This window comes from Salvelinus alpinus, chromosome 15 (genome assembly GCF_045679555.1).
Source record: "Salvelinus alpinus chromosome 15, SLU_Salpinus.1, whole genome shotgun sequence".
In the NCBI taxonomy this organism is placed as follows: domain Eukaryota; kingdom Metazoa; phylum Chordata; class Actinopteri; order Salmoniformes; family Salmonidae; genus Salvelinus; species Salvelinus alpinus.
In genome coordinates this window covers 1,485,087-1,503,853 of record NC_092100.1, presented here as the reverse complement: position 1 = coordinate 1,503,853, position 18,767 = coordinate 1,485,087, and the positions used below count along the sequence as shown (strand labels likewise).

The 18,767-nt window shown below is 46.1% G+C and overlaps 1 protein-coding gene across 1 annotated transcript; it reads left to right on the top strand.

Annotated features, from left to right (window-relative positions):
• Positions 1 to 2,590: 2,590 nt before the first annotated feature.
• Positions 2,591 to 13,430, top strand: LOC139539369 (mitochondrial import receptor subunit TOM70-like; the record flags this gene model as incomplete). Its single annotated transcript, XM_071342238.1, is given in 8 exon segments — positions 2,591 to 2,739; positions 3,420 to 3,627; positions 6,199 to 6,333; positions 8,058 to 8,165; positions 8,822 to 8,938; positions 10,032 to 10,129; positions 10,913 to 11,035; positions 11,964 to 13,430. Coding segments are annotated over 8 exon segments (1,092 nt in total), but the record flags the coding sequence as incomplete, so codon positions are not given.
• Positions 13,431 to 18,767: the final 5,337 nt, after the last annotated feature.

Sequence of the window (18,767 nt, the reverse complement as noted above, 5' to 3'; positions counted from 1 at the left end):
TGTGTTTATTGACAATTTTAACTGCAAACTTGTGTACATTGATTGTGTCACGTCATATGCTTTTATCTAAGCACCAGATTAGAACGCATCTACATATAGTCACACTCAGTGATTATGTGCGTCAAGGCATCGTTCCATGGGGACACAGGTGGCATAAAGAACCATCATTGGGACAGCAACAGATGATTTCTGGACTCAGGTGGCATAAAGAACCATCATTGGGACAACAACAGATGATTTCTGGACTCAGGTGGCATAAAGAACCATCATTGGGACAGCAACAGATGATTTCTGTGAGCGCTGGTGTCCCATCCTGAACAAATGCTCTGTTGATTTAATTGTTGACCAGTGGAAAAGGATTTTATTGAAATGGACAACACGATTGAAGAGAAAATCGCCTTAAATGACATACCCAACTCTAACTGCCTTTTGAAGTGCAAGAGAAAGGCCACAATGTATTATTTCAGTTTAGGTGCGATTTTAGACTGATCCAATGAACCATTGAATTTCTGTTCAAAATGTATCAAGTCTGCCCAAATGTACCTAATTGGTTTATTAATACATTTAAGTTCATAACTCTTCACTCTCCTCAAACAATGGCATGGTATGTTTTCACTGTAATAGCTACTGTAAATTGGACAGTGCAGTTAGATTAACAAGAATTTAATCTTTCTGCCCAAATAAGACATGTCTATGTCCTGGGAAATGTTCTTGTTACTTACAACCTCATGCTAATCACATTAGCGCACGTTAGCTCAACCGTCCCACGGGGGGACACAGATCCTGTAGAGGTTTTAATGATGATGTCATATTCAATGAACTGATGAAAAATCCTGACAGGATGTCCTGCTCCTCCACTCCATGACAGACGCAGGAGGGATGTCACTTCCTTCTATCCACCCCTGTCTGACCAACGCTCTTCAACCAGGAACTAATCCGCTTCCAGTGCCAGTTTTTTTATCCAATGAGATACAGGGCTGACAATTTCATTGGCTGTTGGCGAGGGGAACCCCGTTCCCAGACAGGTTAAAAGAGGGGTAGTTGGCTCGTATAGCTGTGTGCCATGACCAGGGATCGTCCGTGTGGAAGGTTAGGTTGCTTTACGTTCCCATTTTTGTAGCAGTCAGCAACAAGCGTCTCTGGATTGTCCATGAGGAGCTTCTCATTGTACTCTTTCCGTGCCTTGTCATTTTTTATATCCAGGGGTACTGTACTGTGGTAACCTCTGCACAGAAGGAAGCCATGGAGCAAGTTTGCCAAAGAGGCCTCTGCATTTGGGTGGGGGAGGAACTCTGCTGCCATTGTTGGGCTCAGGGGCCTCACACCTCAAGGCTAATTAATGTTGCAGCCGGGTCTGTTCTGTCCTAGCAACCATGGTAGCCTTAGCATTCAGTCTTTATAAAGTTAAATAGCTACAGATTATTGTAATGTTATTTTCCTTCTAGGCTTTCGAAGTAGCTTCAGACTGAACATTACTTACTCAGTTCGAGGTTGGATGGTATTTTCGTGTTTCTGTTATGCTTCTTTTGATGGTTGCTGGTTTGTCAGGAAGTTTTCTGGATAGTCCTTGGCGGTAAGAATCCTTGGTAATAAAAATCCTTACAAAATCAGGTTGTAGGTTTGGAGTTTTGATCTGGAGTGAAATGTTGTGGAGTGTAGTATGTCCTTGTTGAATTTATTTATTTATTTTTAACCAAGTTTATACAACCCTAAATCTATATTTTTGTTAAAACTTGCTGAACAATTCAGGAGCTCATCTGCTCATGACCTCTCTCTCTCGAACCCTCTCTCTCCAGAACCCTCTCTCTCCAGAACCCTCTCTCTCCAGAACCCTCTCTCTCCAGAACCCTCTCTCTCCAGAAGAACCCTCTCTCTCCAGAACCCTCTCTCTCCAGAACCCTCTCTCTCCAGAACCCTCTCTCTCCAGAACCCTCTCTCTCCAGAACCCTCTCTCTCCAGAACCCTCTCTCTCCAGAACCCTCTCTCTCCAGAACCCTCTCTCTCCAGAACCCTCTCTCTCCAGAACCCTCTCTCTCCAGAACCCTCTCTCTCCAGAACCCTCTCTCTCTCTCGAACTCTCTCTCTCCCGAACCCTCTCTCTCTCGAACCCTCTCTCTCCAGAACCCTCTCTCCAGAACCCTCTCTCCAGAACCCTCTCTCTCCAGAACCCTCTCTCTCTCGAACCCTCTCTCTCTCGAACCCTCTCTCTCCAGAACCGTGAGCCCCTGATGATTTATCCTCAGTTCATCAAGTCTCTCCCTCTTTCTTCTCTTCTCTCTACCTCTCTCATCTCTCTCTCTCCCTCTGCTCTCTTCTCGCTCTCTCTCCCTCCGCTCTCTCTTCTCGCTCTCTCTCCCTCCGCTCTCTCTTCTCGCTCTCTCTTCTCGCTCTCTCTTCTCGCTCTCTCTTCTCGCTCTCTCTTCTCGCTCTCTCTTCTCGCTCTCTCTCCCTCCGCTCTCTCTTCTCGCTCTCTCTCCTCTCTCTTCTCGCTCTCTCTCCCTCCGCTCTCTCTTCTCGCTCTCTCTCCCTCCGCTCTCTTCTCGCTGTCTCTCTCTTCTTCCTCAATTCATCATGTCTTCTCTCTCTCCAGAACCGTGACACCCTGATGCCTTCTCCTCAGTTCATCAAGTCCTACTTCAGCTCCTTCACCGATGACATTATCTCCCAACCGCTCCAGAAGGGTGAGAAGAAGGACGAGGACAAGGACAACGAGGGCGAGGCCGATGAGGTCACAGAAAGGTCAGAGGTCACACTGTGTCACTTCCTGTCCTGTATGTTGCTCTGGATTTTAAAAAAACTACATTTGCGTTCCAAATGGCACACTATTCCCTATAAACACAGCCATAGTGTCTGTACCAGGGTTCAACATACTGAACTAGTGTCTGTACCAGGGTTCAACATACTGAACTAGTGTCTGTACCAGGGTTCAACATACTGAACTAGTGTCTGTACCAGGGTTCAACATACTGAACTAGTGTCTGTACCAGGGTTCAACATACTGAACTAGTGTCTGTACCAGGGTTCAACATAGTTCTGGTTATCTGAAGGCCAAGCAGTACATTAACCCTGTCCTTAACCTCTAACCTTTGTCCTGTCCATAGTTCTGGTTATCTGAAGGCCAAGCAGTACATTAACATTTACATTTACATTTAAGTCATTTAGCAGACGCTCTTATCCAGAGCGACTTACATTACCCTGTCCTTAACCTCTGTCCTGTCCATAGTTCTGGTTATCTGAAGGCCAAGCAGTACATTAACCCTGTCCTTAACCTCTAACCTCTGTCCTGTCCATAGTTCTGGTTATCTGAAGGCCAAGCAGTACATTAACCCTGTTCTTAACCTCTGTCCTGTCCATAGTTCTGGTTATCTGAAGGCCAAGCAGTACATTAACCCTGTCCTTAACCTCTGTCCTGTCCATAGTTCTGGTTATCTGAAGGCCAAGCAGTACATGGAGGAGGAGAACTATGATAAGATCATCAGTGAGTGCACGAAGGAGGTGGAGTCTGGGGGCCGGTACACTGCTGAGGCCCTGTTGCTACGGGCAACCTTCTACCTCCTGATTGGCAACGCCACCGGTGCCCAGCCCGACCTGGACCGGGTCATTAACATGGAGGACGCCAACGTCAAGGTAGTGGAGATGAGCTGGGGTCGGGGGCTGGTGTCCAGGTGGGGGGGGGGGGCTGGTGTCCAGTAGCTCAGCTCCTCCCCGTTAGTCGCTATTAGCAGCTCAGCTCCTCCCCGTTAGTCGTTATTAGCAGCTCAGCTCCTCCCCGTTAGTCGTTATTAGCAGCTCAGCTCCTCCCCGTTAGTCGTTATTAGCAGCTCAGCTCCTCCCCGTTAGTCACTATTAGCAGCTCAGCTCCTCCCCGTTAGTCGTTATTAGCAGCTCCTCCTCCTCTCGGTTAGTCGTTATTAGCAGCTCAGCCCCTCCCCCTCTCGGTTAGTCGCTATTAGCAGCTCCTCCTCCTCTCGGTTAGTCGCTATTAGAAGCTCCTCCTCCTCTCGGTTAGTCGCTATTAGCAGCTCCTCCCCCTCTCGGTTAGTCGCTATTAGCAGCTCCTCCTCCTCTCGGTTAGTCGCTATTAGCAGCTCCCCCACCTCTCGGTTAGTCGCTATTAGCATCTCCTCCTCCTCTCGGTTAGTCGCTATTAGCAGCTCCCCCTCCTCTCGGTTAGTCGCTATTAGCAGCTCAGCCACCTTCCGGTTAGTCGCTATTAGCAGCTCAGCCACCTTCTGGTTAGTCGCTATTAGCAGCTCCTCCTCCTCTCGGTTAGTCGCTATTAGCAGCTCCCCCTCTCGGTTAGTCGCTATTAGCATCTCCTCCTCCTCTCGGTTAGTCGCTATTAGCAGCTCAGCCCCTCCCCCTCTCGGTTAGTCGCTATTAGCAGCTCCTCCTCCTCTCGGTTAGTCGTTATTAGCAGCTCAGCCCCTCTCCCTCTCGGTTAGTCGCTATTAGCAGCTCCCCCACCTTCCGGTTAGTCACTATTAGCAGCTCTGCCGCTCCACTTTGTTAGTCGCTATTAGCAGCTCCTCCTCCTCTCGGTTAGTCGTTATTAGCAGCTCAGCCCCTCCCCCTCTCGGTTAGTCGCTATTAGCAGCTCCCCCACCTTCCGGTTAGTCGCTATTAGCAGCTCCTCCTCCTCTCGGTTAGTCGCTATTAGCAGCTCCTCCTCCTCTCGGTTAGTCGTTATTAGCAGCTCAGCCCCTCCCCCTCTCGGTTAGTCGCTATTAGCAGCTCCTCCTCCTCTCGGTTAGTCGTTATTAGCAGCTCAGCCCCTCTCCCTCTCTCCTCCTCCTCTCGGTTAGTCGTTATTAGCAGCTCAGCCCCTCTCCCTCTCGGTTAGTCGCTATTAGCAGCTCCCCCACCTTCCGGTTAGTCACTATTAGCAGCTCTGCCGCTCCACTTTGTTAGTCGCTATTAGCAGCTCCTCCTCCTCTCGGTTAGTTGTTATTAGCAGCTCAGCCCCTCCCCCTCTCGGTTAGTCGCTATTAGCAGCTCCCCCACCTTCCGGTTAGTCACTATTAGCAGCTCTGCCGCTCCACTTTGTTAGTCGTTATTAGCAGCTCCTCCTCCTCTCGGTTAGTCGTTATTAGCAGCTCAGCTCCTCCTTCTCCTCTTGGTTTGTCGCTATTAGCAGCTCAGCTCCTCCTCCTCCTCTTGGTTTGTCACTATTAGCAGCTTAGCTCCTCCTCCTCCTCTCGGTTTGTCGCTATTAGTTTGCATGATGGTATGGCTGTCAACACATTGTTCCAAACAAGAATGAGGCTACTTTCAACTTTGCTTCTTAATATAGTCATTCTATTTCTAGGATTACATTTCACCCAAATGTTTTGATGTATATTGCAAGTCAACTAGCAATAGTTGGTAATAAATTCTAATTAGATATATTACCCACATGGTGCAGCCCAGACCAGGTGGCTGTATAGTTAATATAGCAAGCAGCTCTTCTTTCTCTTAGCCCTGCTAGCTGAGGGCCAATGCTCTGACTGAAACCCTGTTTTTGTCCTGTCTCTGTCCTGGTACTGCAGCTCAGGGCCAATGCTCTGACTGAAACCCTGTTTTTGTCCTGTCTCTGTCCTGGTACTGCAGCTCAGGGCCAATGCTCTGACTGAAACCCTGTTTTTGTCCTGTCTCTGTCCTGGTACTGCAGCTGAGGGCCAATGCTCTGACTGAAACCCTGTTTTGTCCTGTCTCTGTCCTGGTACTGCAGCTCAGGGCCAATGCTCTGACTGAAACCCTGTTTTTGTCCTGTCTCTGTCCTGGTACTGCAGCTCAGGGCCAATGCTCTGACTGAAACCCTGTTTTTGTCCTGTCTCTGTCCTGGTACTGCAGCTCAGGGCCAATGCTCTGACTGAAACCCTGTTTTTGTCCTGTCTCTGTCCTGGTACTGCAGCTCAGGGCCAATGCTCTGACTGAAACCCTGTTTTTGTCCTGTCTCTGTCCTGGTACTGCAGCTCAGGGGCCATGCTCTGACTGAAACCCTGTTTTTGTCCTGTCTCTGTCCTGGTACTGCAGCTCAGGGCCAATGCTCTGACTGAAACCCTGTGTTTGTCCTGTCTCTGTCCTGGTACTGCAGCTCAGGGCCAATGCTCTGACTGAAACCCTGCTTTTGTCCTGTCTCTGTCCTGGTACTGCAGCTCAGGGCCAATGCTCTGACTGAAACCCTGTTTTTGTCCTGTCTCTGTCCTGGTACTGCAGCTGAGGGCCAATGCTCTGATCAAGCGTGGCAGTATGTACATGCAGCAGCAGCAGCCTATGATGTCAACACAGGACTTCAACATGGCCGCTGAGATCGACACGCGCAACGCAGATGTCTACCACCACCGGGGACAGGTAGGGCTGTCTCTATCACTATCCCACCACCGGGGACAGGTAGGGCTGTCTCTATCACTATCCCACCACCGGGGACAGGTAGGGCTGTCTCTATCACTATCCCACCACCGGGGACAGGTAGGGCCGTCTCTATCACTATCCCACCACCGGGGACAGGTAGGGCCGTCTCTATCACTATCCCACCACCGGGGACAGGTAGGGCCGTCTCTATCACTATCCCACCACCGGGGACAGGTAGGGCCGTCTCTATCACTATCCCACCACCGGGGACAGGTAGGGCTGTCTCTATCACTATCCCACCACCGGGGACAAGTAGGGCTGTCTCTATCACTATCCCACCACCGGGGACAGGTAGGGCTGTCTCTCACTATCCCACCACCGGGGACAGGTAGGGCTGTCTCTCACTATCCCACCACCGGGGACAGGTAGGGCTGTCTCTATCACTATCCCACCACCGGGGACAGGTAGGGCTGTCTCTATCACTATCCCACCACCGGGGACAGGTAGGGCTGTCTCTATCACTATCCCACCACCGGGGCAGGTAGGGCCGTCTCTATCACTATCCCACCACCGGGGACAGGTAGGGCCGTCTCTATCACTATCCCACCACCGGGGACAGGTAGGGCCGTCTCTATCACTATCCCACCACCGGGGACAGGTAGGGCCGTCTCTATCACTATCCCACCACCGGGGACAGGTAGGGCCGTCTCTATCACTATCCCACCACCGGGGACAGGTAGGGCTGTCTCTATCACTATCCCACCACCGGGGACAAGTAGGGCTGTCTCTATCACTATCCCACCACCGGGGACAGGTAGGGCTGTCTCTCACTATCCCACCACCGGGGACAGGTAGGGCTGTCTCTCACTATCCCACCACCGGGGACAGGTAGGGCTGTCTCTCACTATCCCACCACCGGGGACAGGTAGGGCTGTCTCTATCACTATCCCACCACCGGGGACAGGTAGGGCTGTCTCTCACTATCCCACCACCGGGGACAGGTAGGGCTGTCTCTATCACTATCCCACCACCGGGGACAGGTAGGGCCGTCTCTATCACTATCCCACCACCGGGGACAGGTAGGGCCGTCTCTATCACTATCCCACCACCGGGGACAGGTAGGGCCGTCTCTATCACTATCCCACCACCGGGGACAGGTAGGGCCGTCTCTATCACTATCCCACCACCGGGGACAGGTAGGGCCGTCTCTATCACTATCCCACCACCGGGGACAGGTAGGGCCGTCTCTATCACTATCCCACCACCGGGGACAGGTAGGGCCGTCTCTATCACTATCCCACCACCGGGGACAGGTAGGGCCGTCTCTATCACTATCCCACCACCGGGGACAGGTAGGGCCGTCTCTATCACTATCCCACCACCGGGGACAGGTAGGGCCGTCTCTATCACTATCCCACCACCGGGGACAGGTAGGGCCGTCTCTATCACTATCCCACCACCGGGGACAGGTAGGGCCGTCTCTATCACTATCCCATATGGCCCTGCCCAAATGGCACCCTATTCCCTATTTAGTGCACTACTTTTGACCAGCGCCCTATTCCCTATTTAGTGCACTACTTTTGACCAGCGCCCATAGGCCTCTAAATAAGGAATGGGGTGAATAGGATGCCCTTTGGGGCTAACTTGCAAGTAAACAGTAAGATGCATTAGGTCACATCATTGCCATTGGTTTACCCTAACAGACTGAAATGTTTCCCCTTCAGTTGAAGATCCTTCTGGACCAGGTAGAGGAGGCCGTCGGAGACTTTGATGAGTGCATCCTGCTCAGACCTGACTCTGCTCTGGCACAGGCTCAGAAATGTTTCGCCCTGGTGAGTAGGGATCAGGAGACTGAGCTCACTAATGTAATGGATATCTGTTGTAAACATGAATCTTATCAGTTTCTCTGTCCTCTAGTGTAGGTTTGGGATGTGTTGGAGATGTGTTCATGTTAAAAGGTTCATCCTACTGGCTGTGCCTGCAGTACAGACATGCTCTGGTGAATGGACTGTCTTATCCACTTCATACAGCTGAGACTGGATCTCACCAATGTGTTGTTAATCTACTTCATACAGCTGAGACTGGATCTCACCAATGTGTTGTTAATCTACTTCATACAGCTGAGACTGGATCTCACCAATGTGTTGTTAATCCACTTCATACAGCTGAGACTGGATCTCACCAATGTGTTGTTAATCCACTTCATACAGCTGAGACTGGATCTCACCAATGTGTTGTTAATCCACTTCATACAGCTGAGACTGGATCTCACCAATGTGTTGTTAATCTACTTCATACAGCTGAGACTGGATCTCACCAATGTGTTGTTAATCCACTTCCTACAGCTGAGACTGGATCTCACCAATGTGTTGTTAATCCACTTCATACAGCTGAGACTGGATCTCACCAATGTGTTGTTAATCCACTTCATACAGCTGAGACTGGATCTCACCAGCTAGTGTTAACCAGCTAGTCTGTGTGTGTCCAGTACAGGCAGGCATACACTGGCAACAGCCAGTCCCAGGTGCAGACGGCCATGGACGGCTTTGAGGACGTCATCACGAGGTTCCCTAAGTGTGCCGAGGGGTACGCTCTGTATGCACAGGTAGGGGTACGCTCTGTCATTAACACGGTCTCACCTGTCAGGTGCGCTGTCATTAACACGGTCTTTCTGAGGGGGTGTGGTAAATTGCCAATATATTGCCAATATACCACAGCTAAGGGCTGTTCTTTCGCACGACACAATGAGGAGTGCCTGTATACATCCCTTAGCCGTGGTATATTGGCTATATATCACACACACCCTTATTGTTATTATAAACTGGCTACCAACGTAATTAGAGCAGTAAAAATACATGTCAACATAAGTCAGAAATAGCATTATAAATATTCACATACCTTTGATGATCTTCATCAGAATGCACTCCCAGGAATCCCAGTTCCACAATAAATGTTTGTTTTGTTCGATGAAGTCCATCATTTATGTCCAAATACATCCTTTTTGTTCGCGCGTTTAGCCCAGTATTCAAAATTCATGACGCGCGATCACTAGGTGCAGACGAAAAGTAAAAAAGTTCCGAAACATGTCAAACGATGTATAGAATAAATCTTTAGGATGTTTTTAACATAAATCTTCAATAATGTTCCAACCGGAGAATTCCTTTGTCTTCAGAAATGCAATGGAACGCAAGCTAACTCTCTCACGCGAACTGGCAGACCTCTGACTCATTCCCCTCTCATTCGCCCCCACTTCACAGTAGAAGCCTCAAACAAGGTTCTAAAGACTGTTGACATCTAGTGGAAGCCTTAGGAAGTGCAATATGACCCCATTTCCACTATCTTGGATAAGCAAAGAGCTGAAAAACTGCAAACCTCAGATTTCCCACTTCCTGGTTGGATTTTTTCTCAGGTTTTTGCCTGCCATATGAGTTATGTTATACTCACAGACATCATTCAAACAGTTTTAGAAACTTCAGGGTGTTTTCTATCCAAATCTACTAATAATATGCATATCCTAGCATCTGGGCCTGAGTAGCAGGCAGTTTACTCTGGGTACGCTTTTCATCCGGACGTGAAAATACTGCCCCCTACCCAAGAGAGGTTAACAGAACTTCAAATCTCTTCTTACAATTTGATTTGTTTTACTTGAGTATGTGAATCACCCTGAACCGTTTCTCCTGTGTCTCTGTGTTGTTCAGGCATTGACTGACCAGCAACAGTTTGGCAAGGCAGATCAGATGTACAACAAGTGTATTGACCTGGAGCCGGACAACGCTACAACATACGTCCACAAGGGGTGAGTTAGTCGGACAACGCTACAACATACGTCCACAAGGGGTGAGTTAGTCGTACAACGCTACAACATACGTCCACAAGGGGTGAGTTAGTCGGACAACGCTACAACATACGTCCATAAGGGGTGAGTTAGTCGGACAACGCTACAACATACGTCCACAAGGGGTGAGTTAGTCGGACAACGCTACAACATACGTCCATAAGGGGTGAGTTAGTCGGACAACGCTACAACATACGTCCACAAGTGGTGAGTTAGTCGGACAACGCTACAACATACGTCCACAAGGGGTGAGTTAGTCGGACAACGCTACAACATACGTCCACAAGGGGTGAGTTAGTCGGACAACGCTATAACATACGTCCACAAGGGGTGAGTTAGTCGGACAACGCTACAACATACGTCCATAAGGGGTGAGTTAGTCGGACAACGCTACAACATACGTCCACAAGGGGTGAGTAAAGAGGGGATCCCTGGTCCCTGAGATGAGGTGGATGTGAGCGGCATCCTAGGGGCCTCATTTTATAAACGTTGTGTAATAATGCTGTAAAACATGCGTGTGCCCGTTTTCAGGCAGGCATTTCTAAAAACTGAACTTGCCGTGAGGATGTGTTGATCCTCCCGGAAACTGTAGACCATGCGTACACAGATATGTAGTGTTAGATTTACGCAATAGTTATAAATGAGGCCCCTGGTGTGATGAGGTTGTGAGGGGAAGTGGCCTGTAGATCAGGAGTCATGTTTTAGTGATAGTCCAGTAAATTGCTAATTCCTGTGTGTGTCAAGGTTGTTGCAGCTCCAGTGGAAGCAGGACTTGGACCTGGGTCTGGACCTCATCAGCAAGGCCATTGAGATCGACAACAAATGTGACTTTGCCTATGAAACCATGGGCACTATTGAAGTTCAAAGGTTAGTTCAATACTTTTTCAAATATTTCCCAGTAATAACTTTAGAGTTTGGTTAAGAAGGCATTAAATAACATCTTGGTACATTATAAATGTTTTTACATTAACAACAAATATAACAAAAAATACTAACTTTATACACAGGGGTATATACATTTAAAAGGCATAAGGCTTCACAGGCATTTACGGTTCGCTTTGCTTTGTATTTTTTTTGTATTTATTCAGCATGGGGGAAAAAAGCCATATTTCAGTTTTTAAAAGTAAGTCTCTTGGCTTTTCTGTAGCCCAGTTGCATTTATAGTATGTATAAAATAAGTACCATACATAATAAAGAGATTAATTATGGGACAGGGGCATACAGGGTCAGGGCCATCCAGAACATCTTGGTTCAGTTAGGATCAGGGCCATCCAGAACATCTTGGTTCAGTTAGGATCAGGGCCATCCAGAACATCTTGGTTCAGTTAGGATCAGGGGCATCCAGAACATCTTGGTTCAGTTAGGATCAGGGGCATCCAGAACATCTTGGATTAGGGTCCTTCCAGAACATCTTGGTTCAGTTAGGATCAGGGTCCTTCCAGAACATCTTGGTTCAGTTAGGATCAGGGGCATCCAGAACATCTTGGATTAGGGTCCTTCCAGAACATCTTGGTTCAGTTAGGATTAGGGGCATCCAGTACATCTTTGTACATATGCAGACACATACATAAAATGTAATGTCATAAAATACATACAACACATGAAAAAACTATATAAGGTGTGTTCGTAAATTTAATCTGGAGTGCCAGAGTGCGCTCTGGGTGTTCGTAAATATAGAGTGTTGTCAGATTGTCCGTTCATAAATTCAGAGAATTTCGCTCTCGGAGCGTTCAGAGCGCCCACACTAGATGCTTTGAGGGCATTATCACTTAAATAAACTTCCCTCTCATTACAGGGGAAACCTGGAAAAAGCGATAGACATGTTCAACAAGGCCATCAACCTGGCCAAGTCAGAGATGGAGATGGCCCACCTCTACTCACTGTGTGATGCAGCCTACGCCCAGACTGAGGTAGCCAGGAAGTACAGGTTGAAGCCACCCACGCTGTAACTCTCCTGTCACATGATCCACCCTACCCAAGTCTCTCCACTGCTGAGCCTGATCATATTATAACTGCAGATCTTTGAGTCATTTAGTTTTGTACAAGACCTGAGAACTACCGGTGGTTAAAGATGAAAGAGAAATATGTGACTAGGGTTGCAAAATTACGGTAACTTTCCCAAAATTCCCCGGTTTTCCTGAAAACCAGGAATTACGGGGAAATAAGCAGGAAATCCATGAACATGCCAACCAGGATTTCTGGAAAGCCAGGGAGGGAAGGTTAGGAAAGTAACTGGAATCCTGTCTGACCCTACAGTATTGTCACGTTGAATTGGAATTCAAACCAGTGCTAGAACCTCAAGCCGCTGGTAAATAGGGTGGTCTTAACTCTCCCTCTCCTTCAGGGCACTTGACCCACACACCCCCGTCTCCTGATATTTAGTTTGAGCCGGACCGTGACCACTATGTCTTGTTTTCTCTATCAGGAACACGTGAATGGCCAGGTATCCATCCAGAAATAATTACATCTTCTGAAAATCAAAGGGAGATTCACTCAATAGATTTCACCATCTTATTGCTGACTTATCCATGTTTGGACGTATGTTAAGATGAATGTATTATGTTGCCTCCACACAGAGACCTGTATAGAGTTCTGATGTTCATTTGTTACTATTCTTCTTGTTCTCTTAACAAATATTTCTGTCCAGACACCTCCATATCCTCGAGATAACGTAACATTATTGAATGGCAAATTTAAATGCAGGATTTAAATGTTAGTTAAATGTGTGTGTAATGATGGATGTCTGTTTGTGTAATGCTGCAGCTGATATGATAACGGGATACGAGCGTCCAGGTGAAGTTGGGGTCCTAATGTGTTGTTTATGTCCGGGGGATTGCCTGTTTTTCCTTTTTATATGTTCTGTACAGCATGTGAGATTTCTCTTTCTAAGTAAATGTTAATGCAATGCTTGTGCTGAAATACTGTTTCTGATATCCTCTCTGGCCATTTTGGAAAGGCTGAATAAGAATGAACACTTAGACCTAAAATGACACCTTTTAATTCAGTAATTCTCAAAATATACCGCTTTTATTTTTATGTGGTTGTTTTCCCAACTTCTTGTAGATTCCGAAAATGTCAGAAGGGACAATTATTTTAATATTTTTTTTCAGGCTCAGTCAACATTTACTTTGCAGGGGGCAGGTATGCCATTATACAGTGCCTACAGAGAGTATTCACACCCAGTGGTGTGTATTCATGGATGCCAAGGGAAGCCAGGCTTCCCCCCAAAAAAATTGACCAATAAAAAAGCCAAAATAATTTATTTTGCCCCTGTGTTATATCATTTTCCTTCAATTCAGTCTGAATGTATCTCAACAGAGAAAGCATCCGAGTGAGCGAAACAGCACTCCTCTGTCTCTGTGTGTATAGGCCATGTATTTGAGGCTGTCTGGTCCAAACGAGTATGATGTTGCATTGAAGGCAAGGGAAGCCAGCGATCATTTGACCTCCCTTGATAAAAAAAAAAAAAAAAGTATACTAAATTAGCCAGTTTAGCGTTGAGCTCAACTGTGAAAAGTCCTGGCGCACCAAAAAAAAGTGTCAAAGGAAGCCAACTTAGATTTTGGTTTCTATCAAATCCCATTGAGAGCATACCTCACTGACAGAAAAACTTGAATTGTTGCATCTCATTGTGTCCTCCTGTGGCTAGCTAGCTGGCTAAAGTTGTCCCTTTCCTATATTAGCCATGGATGGAGATAGGGGTTTGTGGTTTTAAGTAATTCTCCGTACTGGCCAATGATTATAATGGCGATTCTGATCCCACCATTAATTCATACATTGTTGTGCCTCTGGCCTGAGAGGATAGAAGTTCAATATGTAGTGTCGTGGAGAATTATCTCAGAAATATAATACTCTTACAAGAACTTGTGAATTCAATATAGACTTTAATACAAAGTAGCAAAACTGAGCCCTTCCATGTAAGGACCCTATAACAGCGCCGAGCCCCTCCATGGAAAAATACTAAATTCTCATATTACAGAGTCCTGCCTTTGCATAACGTATAGAGTCCCCTTCCCTCTATATGAAAATAGCTTCCCTTGACTTTTCTCCATCATTATCTTTTCATCTCAGCGCTTACTTGTTAACGCCCACATCTGCTTTCGGTTAGGTTATAATGGTGGCAGGACCCCTTCATGTCCTAAAAATAAAATATGTCCATCTATCCTATGGGCCTATGTCTTTGGGCTTCGTACTTATGTTTAGCTTGGTGTGCTCTTCGGTGTGTTTGCCCTTATTAGGATCAGCAGACTGTGTCCCTCTAACATTAGTGTGTCCAGCTGTCCTATGTGCCTATGTGTCGCCTTCTCCTCCTGTGGTCTGATGTACACATGTCTTTACTCTATAGTATTATATCTGTCCCTATATGTGCTACCTGTCCCAGACCTGCTGTTTTCAACTCTCTAGAGACCGCAGGAGCGGTAGAGATAATCTTAATGATCGGCTATGAAAAGCCAACTGACATTTACTCCTGAGGTGCTGACCTGTTGCACCCTCTACAACCACTGTGATTATTATTATTTGACCTTGCTGGTCATTTATGAACATTTGAACATCTTGGCCATGTTCTGTTAAAATCTCCACCCGGCACAGCCAGAAGAGGACTGGCCACCCCTCATAGCCTAGTTCCTCTCTAGGTTTCTTCCTAGGTTTTGGCCTTTCTAGGGAGTTCTTCCTAGCCACCGTGCTTCTACACCTGCATTGCTTGCTGTTTGGGGTTTTAGGCTGGGTTTCTGTACAGCACTTTGAGATATCAGCTGATGTACGAAGGGCTATATAAATAAATTTGATTTGATTATGTGACAATAACTACCACAGTAGCTAGATGTAGTAGGCTAATGTTAACTAGCTGGCCTGGCACATCGTTCCCCATGAAAGGAAGTTAGGGTAGCAAGCATGCATTTTAGCCTAATCTGACGAGTTATCTACAAACAGGAGTTCAACTTGATAACATGCATGCAGTTTTGTTGAACATTACTCAAAGTAACGCGGTTCTACTCAAAATGCTGCAGACCAAAGACGATCAGTTAATGAACACTGTGACTAAGTTGGATGACAAATCAGCAGAACTCATTGAAGTCGCTGACCAAAATGAATGATGAGAGAACTCAGGTGATGAAGATGGAAATATTGCTTTCTAAGCAAGCGAAGGAAATCTCATCACTGAATCTCTCGCTCTCTGCAAACCATGACAGATAAGTTTGAGACCGAAAGGAGCAAGTGCGACACTCACGTGTCCAAAATCAGTACTCTAAGCGCTCAAGTGGACTCTGCAATGCAGCAGAATACCACCCTTAGGTACCATCTGGAGGAAGTCCAGAATGGTCAGGCTCTACAGCGTGACTATCCATCCAAGCAACCGGAGCTCTGTACTCAAAGGAGTAGACGATAGGTTTCAGACTTTGCCTCCAAGTGTCCCTCAGTCTTCTTCTCTTGGCCATTCGGCACTGAGTAATATGGTGTCTCTTGGCCGCCAAAGCGTGGCTTCTCCTCTTGGCCTTTCGGACCCAATTTCCCCACAGGATGAAGCCAACCCTCTCCGCTCGCCTGGCGCCAAATACCTTGACAAAGGTATTTCGGAACGAACACCCACAAGCTTACTATCATAGGCTTCGTTCAGCTTACTTTGGCCTACTCACTGAAACAGGCATGGAAGACCTGTTACCTTTTAAACAAATGTTCCTGTCGAACATGTATCCTACCTTCATTACCTTCTTGCCCATCTTACAACTCAGAGAGCTTGCAAGCACAGCTTTTGAGGCATCAAAAGCTTGCAACGCTAAGAGCCCTGACCACTTGGTTTTGAAGTTTGACCAGGAGCTCCAATTATATGGTGCACTATCAGGTATTGGAGTGTTGAGAGATGACGCACAACAACGGTTCGTACAAATGGCAAAAATAGTCATGCCATGTGTAGGTTCAACTACAATACAACTAGTAAAATGCTCTAATCATGCATTCCGGTAGGATAATATTTCAGAATAAATCAGTAGGATAACTGGTCCCCTTGAATACCAGTACCAATGACGGCAACAGTCAGACCAGCTACAATCAGTAAGAAGGTTAGAGACCTCCAATCAAATGACCCTTGACAACAGCGAAAGAGTAGTTAGGAGTCACTCAGAGTGCCGCAAGGGGAAGGGAATCTCCAGAGCACTCTTCCAATGGTTAACACACATGCCACTCTAATAAATCAAACCCTCTATTCAGGAGGAAAGATATTAGAATGAATCATGATCACACCGCGTACGACTTTTTAAGTATTGGACCAGAGTACTTCCGTCGTGAGCTTAGCTCCTCCGTGGATAACATAGATATGAAATAGACTTCTGCATACCTATCGCCACTACAATAGTGGAAGACAGTGACTCGTAGTTAAACCATTACAGACTCCCTCGACACCAGTTCTGACTGACCTCCAGGCATTGACCTGAAAATTACCTGATTACGTCAGACTCATTCTGAACAAGTTGTAATCTGCCAGGATACTTGGTTTCATTCCCTTGACATGCGCTCTTGTGTAAGCATATATGCACATGTACAACGGAACATCCGATTAGGACTTATGCTAGGATCATTTAAGGGTCTGAGCAAAATACCAGCATTAGTAAAGTTGAACATTTACTCAGCTACAGTACTCACCAGTTATCTTCCCAGAAGTCCATAGGTCATCCCTGTAGACTGCCCAAAACTAGTGCCTAACAGCTGTTGACTTATCATATAGTAATCAACTAAGGTTAGTGCCTAAGGAACACACAAAGTAGGAAAACCCTAGACATGACATTAGAGACAATGCCATGGTAGAGTAATTTTTCATTTTTTGGTGTGATAACTATATTTGGTATATCTTTTGTTTATGCTTTCATTCCTTTTCGGTTCAGTTCCCTTGACACTTACTTGCAGGATAATCACAAGATCCAAACCACCAGGGGGGGACTGTCATGACGTGGCCCTTTCTGGGTATAGATCGTGGCTTCCCCCTCTCTCACTCTCTCCTACACCCAGGTTCTGTTATCTCAGGTTGTAAATTCCTGGCGAAGACTCTCTCCCCCTTTTCATGCATAGAGTTTCACAGTAGAACAAAGGAACTTCTTCTACATCACAGAATTTGAGAACTGAACAATATCCATGTTTTGGAGAATGTGTAAACGGTCTGTGGAGAATCCAACTACGACCCCGGTCCGTTTTGTTTCATGTTTGTGACCTCATGAGAGACAATACAGCCACATTACCATAACTGTTTATACAAGAGTCTCCGTTATGAGTTTTGCATCTAATTATTGTATAAAATGAATGAGTAAAGATGAAACTATTTGTGAAATGATGTAATGTGATGTTAAACCTTTAATGTGAGAGAATTGTATTCCCTTTAAAGTTTAACTAAGTCATTGGCCCGCCCCCGTGAGCACAGACATGATCTGGCGTCATGGAACCGCCTTTTCTATGGTTACAAACAAAACCCCCTCCTAAGAAAATCCTTTTGAGACAAAGCAAACTCACAGCGTGAGCTATGATTGCGAATAGTTATTGAATTCCTAACCATACCACATGGAGCATTGGCTACACAGCTGGAAATGGTTCAACTCTGAGACTATCGATCCCGACAGAATAAGAGCAAATCTTAGATACGAATTACTAGTCTGCAGCTAGAAATTATGTACCCTGGGACGAGAATACCGACAACCGCCGACACATCTATTCTATGAGAACATTTCTGAATGGTACTCTGAAGTATCCATCCTATCCACGAAATACTTTGATCTTCAGGGAAACAAAGAGAGAGACTCGGATGAATTCTCCAGCAGACGGACCGGATTCCAACAGAGATCACGACGACACACTGGGCGTAAATATATAATGATTGCAATTATTACAGAATGAGTGAGAGTTCATGTGCAAAGGATTAGCATTTCAATTAATATAATTATCAACTGTGTAGTGATCCCTTTTGTCTTTCCCGCTCTTTCTCAGTCCACACCCACTTCCCTTTGTGCACCAGGCCGTCATATCGGCTTAGCCCATTGGGGAATCTTCCCTATCCTTTGTTAGTAACCAATATCAACTATTTCTGTGATTAGTTAGTAAATAAATGATTAAGCCATTTGGTGCATGGATGATTCATAGTAAAGGCTGGGTTTGTGCAGATAACCAACAATTTACGACGTTTGGAAAGAGACTGACGTGAGGTAAAGATTAATTAATAGAAGACTAATTGATCAGGTATTAAAATATCTGAAGAGTTATATTTGGAAAAGTATAACTTTGTAATCTGAAGATTTTCCGTGGTGCCCCGAATTCCTAGTTAATTGCATTGACATGATTAGTTTAATCACGTAATAATAATTACAGGGAATTGATTTGATAAAATTACAGTCTTCACTTTTAATGATGCCAAAGACACGACAAAGTGGAAACAGGAAACAGGATAGGTAATAGACAGTAATATATACTGTATTGTACATATAGGTAGGGGTAAAGTGACTAGGAAACAAGATAGATAAGACAGTAATATATACTGTATTGGACATATACAGTTGAAGTCAGAAGTTTACATACACTTAGGTTGGAGTCATTAAAACTAGTTATTCAACCACTCCACAAA